Source organism: Canis lupus, chromosome 13 (assembly GCF_048164855.1).
Source record: "Canis lupus baileyi chromosome 13, mCanLup2.hap1, whole genome shotgun sequence".
In the NCBI taxonomy this organism is placed as follows: domain Eukaryota; kingdom Metazoa; phylum Chordata; class Mammalia; order Carnivora; family Canidae; genus Canis; species Canis lupus.
Genome location: NC_132850.1, coordinates 2,140,348 through 2,146,661, shown reverse-complemented (window position 1 = coordinate 2,146,661; position 6,314 = coordinate 2,140,348). Strand labels below are relative to the sequence as shown.

At 44.1% G+C, this 6,314-nt stretch overlaps 1 protein-coding gene across 3 annotated transcripts; it reads left to right on the top strand.

Annotated features, from left to right (window-relative positions):
- Positions 1 to 45: 45 nt before the first annotated feature.
- On the top strand, positions 46 to 3,466 carry PPCS (phosphopantothenoylcysteine synthetase). 3 transcript variants are annotated; one of them, XM_072771627.1, is made up of 3 exons: positions 46 to 604; positions 773 to 876; positions 2,613 to 3,466. In XM_072771627.1, exons 1-3 carry the CDS (start codon positions 97 to 99, stop codon positions 2,934 to 2,936), a joined length of 936 nt encoding a protein of 311 aa, XP_072627728.1. In that variant the 5' UTR covers positions 46 to 96; the 3' UTR covers positions 2,937 to 3,466. The 3 variants fall into 3 exon arrangements, with proteins under 3 accessions (XP_072627728.1, XP_072627729.1, XP_072627730.1); XM_072771628.1 differs by lacking the exon at positions 773 to 876 and having other exon boundaries at positions 60 to 604; XM_072771629.1 differs by lacking the exons at positions 46 to 604; positions 773 to 876 and adding an exon at positions 955 to 1,094.
- The last annotated feature ends 2,848 nt before the right edge of the window (positions 3,467 to 6,314 follow it).

Here is a 6,314-nt window from a genome sequence, read left to right as displayed (position 1 = left end):
GGGGCCGGGCGGGCTGCGGGCGGGGGCGGGGGCGGGGGCGGGGGCGCGGCGCGGGCGGCCCGGAGCGTGCGCGAGTGCGGAGCGCGCCGGGGGCTCATGGCGGAAGTGGACCTGGTCGCCGAGTTCCCCAAGCCGGCGGACGCGGCGCGCCGCGGCGAGGTCATGGCTCGCTTCGCCGCCAGGCTGGGCGCGCAGGGCCGGCGCGTGGTGCTGATCACGTCCGGCGGCACCAAGGTCCCGCTGGAGGCCCGGCCAGTGCGCTTCCTGGACAACTTCAGCAGCGGGCGGCGCGGGGCCTCCTCGGCCGAGGCCTTCCTGGCTGCGGGCTACGGGGTCCTGTTCCTGTACCGCGCTCGCTCCGCCTTCCCCTTTGCCCACCGCTTCCCGCCCCAGACCTGGCTGTCGGCGCTGCGGCCCTGCGGCGCGGCCCCTCCGGGCTTGCTGAGCCTGCAGGCCGAGGAGGATGCTCTTCCGGGCTTCGCGGCGGCTCTGCGCAGCTACCAGGAGGCTGCGGCTGCCGGCACCTTCCTGGCCGTGGAGTTCACCACCTTGGCGGACTACTTGCACCTGCTGCAGGCTGCGGCCCAGGCGCTCAATCCGTTGGGTGCGTGCCCTAGGAGTTCAGGGTTTCCTGCAGGCGGAGCGGCCTCCCCAGGCGCTGCCCCCCTCACCTCCTCGTTATCCGCAGTCTGACCTCCGGGGAGCCTCAGCTGGAAAGGAGCCGACCCCATACCCCACTCCGATTTATTACACCCTGTGCTTCTCTCCGCAGGCTCTTCTGCGATGATTTACCTGGCTGCGGCCGTGTCAGATTTCTATGTTCCTGTCTCAGAAATGCCTGAACACAAGATCCAGTCATCTAGGGGCCCACTGCAGGTGATGGGCGCTTCTCTTCCAGAGATCTGATCCCCCATAATCAATCTTGGGTTAATTCCCTCTTGATCTGGAGATGGCCTTTCTGCATTCCGTATGTGCTAGGCGCTAGGGATACAGAGATGACTAAGACACCGCCCTCCCTCAAGAACCTCACAATCTAGTGAGGGAGCTGGACACAGACATAATTACAGTACAGAGGGATAAATGCTCTAGTAGAGGTACGTACAAAGTGAAGCCAGAGCATGGGGTGAGTGCATTCTCGGGGAAGTCAAGGAAGGCTTCCTGGAGTAGATGACACAAACTGGGTTTTGAAAGATGAACAGACTGTAGCAAAGCAGGGAAGGTCCTTCCAGAAAGAGAGCAAGTTGGAGTTTGGGAACGAGCAGCGTGCTGCCAGCTGGAGTGGTTTGGTGAGGCTGGAGAGGAGGGAGAGTGGGGGCGCAAGGGGGGCGGGCAGACTGCAGAGAGATGCTCTCGTAGATTTTGTACTGCTTCTTAAGGAGCTTGGAGCTTAAGTTTTCCTGTGGCACTAAGGAAAACTAAAGAGAACGAGGTAAAGTTTCCGTTTGAAAACATTCTGGCATCACTGTGAAAAGTGCATTAGAGAGTGAGTGGCGGGTGTACGTTGGCAACGTGACGGTGGTTGCTGTAGTTTAAGGATAAAGGGCGTGGGGTGGGTGGCTAGTGGTGTGGTTGAGATGTGGAGGAGATCTGGCGTCTTGGAACCTGAAAGAATTCTTCGTTATGATCCAAGCAGAAGTTAAATAGGAGACACTCTATCTGTGGGACACTTGGTGACTTTGTAGGATACTTCATTTGTTCGTTTCTTCCACAAATATTTATTGACTACCTGCTATATGCCAAGCACTGTAGTAGGTCCTGGAGATAATGCAGTGTAAAGAAACGTACTGCGCCCTTGTGTGGCTTATAGTCTTCAGAGACTATACGTAAGTCAGATGCATCCTATGTTAGTGAAAAATGCTAAGCAGAAAAATTAAGTGGGGAATGCATATATAATCCCTGTCACACTTGCTAACTTTCTGAAATCCTGATAGTTACCGTAGTAATTTCATACTTTTAAAATTCTGGGAGCTTTAGCTTATCCTGTATTTCTTAGTTCTTAAAGGACACAAACCGACTCAACATTCTTAGGAGGGATCAAGAACTACCGTAGTAGTAGGACTTTCGATCAAATGAAAATAAAATCAGTTCTGTTTCTTCAGTGCTAAGATGTGTTATGAGTGACAGTTTTTAAATGGAATCCAATAGCCATTCTACTGGCCCAAGAAATATTTTAAGCTGAGAGGTTTAAAAACCCAACTTGAATTAAACTTCTGCCAAGGTCACATTTGCCTTACCAATTTGCGCGAATAGATTATTTGCATTTTATTTGAGAGTGGTTTAAAATAAGGGGAATGTTTTAAGAAAATACAATGCTGTTTTCAGAGCTCTGTTGATGGTGATCAGGGTGGTAGGGCAAGGTTAATTCACAAGACGTGGTTTGTGTCAGAATTTGTATGAAGCCTTGGAATTAGGTATCCTTACGAACCCCACAGAGCCAAGGTTCTTAAGCTAAGCATTTAAAATGCTCTGATAAGTTTGACAATGAGAAATCCCACTTAAATTGACATAGCCAAAAAATCTGAGTCCCTGCTTCCTTAGTTTCCCATGAGACTGACCTGGTAGATAGATAGTGACCTGTGTTTGCTTATTAAACTTTTCTTTTTCCGATACAGATAACAATGAAGATGGTGCCAAAAATGCTTTCTCCTTTGGTTAAAGACTGGGCTCCCAAAGCATTTACAATTTCCTTTAAGTTGGAGACTGACCCTTCCATCATGATCGATCGTGCACGGAATGCTTTGGAAGTTTATCGACATCAAGTGGTGGTGGCTAATAGCCTTGAGTCACACGGGTCCTTTGTGATTATTTTAACGAAAGACTCAGAAACCAAGATACTGCTGTCAGAGGAAGAAGCAGGAAAAGGCATAGATATAGAAAAGAAGATAGTAGATGACCTTCAGTCTCGACACACAGTTTTTATACATGACAAAAACTGAAGTAAAAAGAAAAGCCTTTGTTTGTAGGATCAAAAATTGTTCAGTGGATCAGGGCTCTTATAAGTGGTAAAAACAAATCCTTTGCTATCATAAAGACAAAAAAATGAAGGGAAAAAACTGTGAGTGGTATGCAGATGAATATAGTTTGGTATTTATCTTTTAAAGATCATTTCATACTCAGTAAAATGAAAAAAGCAAAGCAGTTATGATCAAACCACCTGACACACTCACCTGATTATCACCTGGATTGTGAAAATGAACACGAACTGTTGCTCACCTTTTAAAAAAAGAGCTTATTGGGAATTATATTTCTCAGAATCTACATGTGAGGCCTGAATATCAACCTTCTTCATATTATGAGGATTATGGATGCATGAATGGCCATGCCTTAACGATCAAATATTTCTTGATGGCCTACTATGTGGTAGGCCCAGAGGATTATGAGGATTAAAAAGATGAATATATATGTCTCTGGGAAACAGATGTATGAAAAATAAAGTGCAATAAAGTGTGCCCAAAAGCCAACACAATGGAAATGATGTTTTTTGGAAATTTATCAAAGGTGGGAGTACGAGAGGGAGGACACTTCCCTTAAGACAGATTACCTGTAGAATGACGAGCTTCCCACTACATTCACTTTTTGCTCCTTTTCCTAGATTGACTCCATTTGAGTTAACAGTCTATCTTTCAAATATTTTGGAACTCTTCTTAAGGGAAACTTAATCTGACTCCTACTTGGGGCCAGGAAGGGGCCCATACGTGACTTCTGCCCTGAGGGAAGCTTTACAATGTGAGGAGTAGGGACTTTGGAAACCTCTCAGCCAAGTTTGGCCCTTCCAGCTGTGTCAACCATTACCTGTGTAAGCTTAGACCCTTGACTTAATATCAACGTCCTCATTTATAAAACAGAGATAATAAATCTGCTAAGTAATGCCCTTTGTTGTGAGGATTAAATAAAACGAGAAGACGTTAGCCTGGTGTCTGGCATGCAGATTTTTAACCTGCCTATAAATTTTTTTCAGCAAGGATGTATTCTGAATTCTTGGTTTTTCAGAGTTCCTCTCATTGTCCTGGGCTTTGGGTTGGGAGTACAAGAAGTGTGGTTCAGAAAAATGCCCTAAATGGTTGGATTGTCTAGAGTGTATGTTGAGAAAGTACCATTAATAAGTAGGTAGAAGCAGGGACTGTACTTCACATATTTGATTTGAAATGCATTTAGTGATATATCATGGATTTGGGAAGGATAGCCCCCCAATGTGTCTGATGACAATGGAACAATAAATTTTAGTTGAAAAGATTTGAGCAGAGGAAAAATAACTGCAGCAATTAGGACTATTCTGGAAGCAGCAGTCCCATTGAACAAACATTTTAAGAGAACTTAAGGTCCATTTAGCAAAAACCTCAAAGACGACAGGCTTGGTCACCAGTGGCTGCAGTACTAAAGGGCTAGGAGGTAAAAGATTGATTTCCTTCCCTACATCTGTAGTTTCATGTGGATGATGACTATCATTATGATGTTTGAACGTCCAATGAGGGTAAATGGAGTGAAAACTAGAAGTGATCTCAATGTTTCTACCATAATTATTACTTCCCTTGGGAACCATTTCCTATCCTGTTGTATTAGGCTTACACAAACACCACTTTCCTACATGGATTTATATAAAGTGTTTTCCAGTTCAGTTCAATTTTCATTTGGAGCACTTAAACAGTGTTTACACACGTTGAAATTCCAAGAGGTGTTTTTTGTTTTTTTTTTTAACAGCAAATAGTGTGCAAAGAAAGAAATACTGAAAAGGAACACGAGTCAATGAGAGCAAACGAGAAGGCACTTGATCTAGATTGGAGGACCAAGAATTGTTTCCCTGAGGAAGTGACACTTGAACTAGTATGTAGCAGTTAAGTGGAGTGGAAGTGATGGTGATGGGCATTTTAGATGGAGAAAAAACAATTGTAAGGTAGAAATGATTGAAGCACTTCCATAAAGGATAAGATCTGTCCAAATAATGCACCATCTGTCCAGATAGCTGACCAAGGTTTGGAAAGGATCCTATAAGACTGAGATGTAGGTACCTATTTGAGGTATCAGCAAAGCAATGATTTGACCCAAAACATGGGTCAAATCAAGCTTTGATGAACTAACTAGAATCTTGCAATAAGAGCATTTAAATGAACATGATATAAACCAAGCCTCTCTTAAATTGTCATTTAGAAATTTTTATTTTGCATGACATCGGTGGAAGAACGGTTCACTTAAACTGCATTTTCACTGCTTAGGACCTCTAAAAAGGGCTTCTGTCTTAGGGACAATTCTAGTCGAGTCCGGTTTCTTCATTTTTACAATAATAAAGCCAGGTCCAAAAAAAAAAAAAATGCGGTTTGTCATAGGCGCCCCAGGTAGTGACAGACCTAGGCTTAAAATTCAGAACTCCTGACTCTCTCTTTTAAGAATGAAGTTCTGGGGATCCCTCGGGTGGCTCAGTGGTTTCTGCTGCCTTCAGTCCAGGGCGTGACCCTACAGACCTGGGATCGAGTCCCGCGTCAGGCTCCCTGCATGGAGCCTGCTTCTCCCTCTGCCTGTGTCTCTGCCTCTCTCTGTGTATCTCTCATGAATAAATAAATAAAATCTTATGAATGGGCAAGAAGATGTGGTTTATGTATACAATGGAATATTACCCAGCCATTAGAAACGACAAATACCCACCATTTGCTTCAACGTGGATGGAACTGGAAGGTATTATGCTGAGTGAAGGAAGTCAATCGGAGAAGGACAAACATTATATTGTCTCATTCATTTGGGGAATATAAAAATTAGTTAAAGGGAATAAAGGGAAAGGAGAGAAAATGAGTGAAAATATCAGCGAGGATGACAAAACATGAGAGACACCTAACTCTGGGAAATGAATAAGGGGTGGTGGAAAGGAAGGTGGGTGGGGGGTTGGGGTAACTGAGTGATGGGAACTGAGGGGGGCACTTGACGGGATGAGCACTGGGTGATATGCGATGTTGGCAAATTGAAATCCAAAAAAAAGAAACTAAAATATTAGACAATAGTCATGTGTAAGATTGAGGGACACTGAGGCATTAAAGCATTCTAAAGTCCATGATCCTGCAAAATGTTTAAAAAAAAAATGGCCTTGCAAGATAAAAACAACAACAAATTGATGAGAACTTATTAATGAAAGCAAGCTGAATTAAGTGAAATAAAATTAAAAATTTTTGTTGCATCTCAAAAAAAATTTAAAGGTAAAAAAATAAAAATTAAAATTAATAAATAAAATCTTTAAAAAAAAAATGAAGTGCCTTCTAGAAAAATAAAACCAAGGTTATCAGGCCGGGTCTCCAACTTAAGGCCCTGGCGGGAAACTGCTTGAGGGTTAT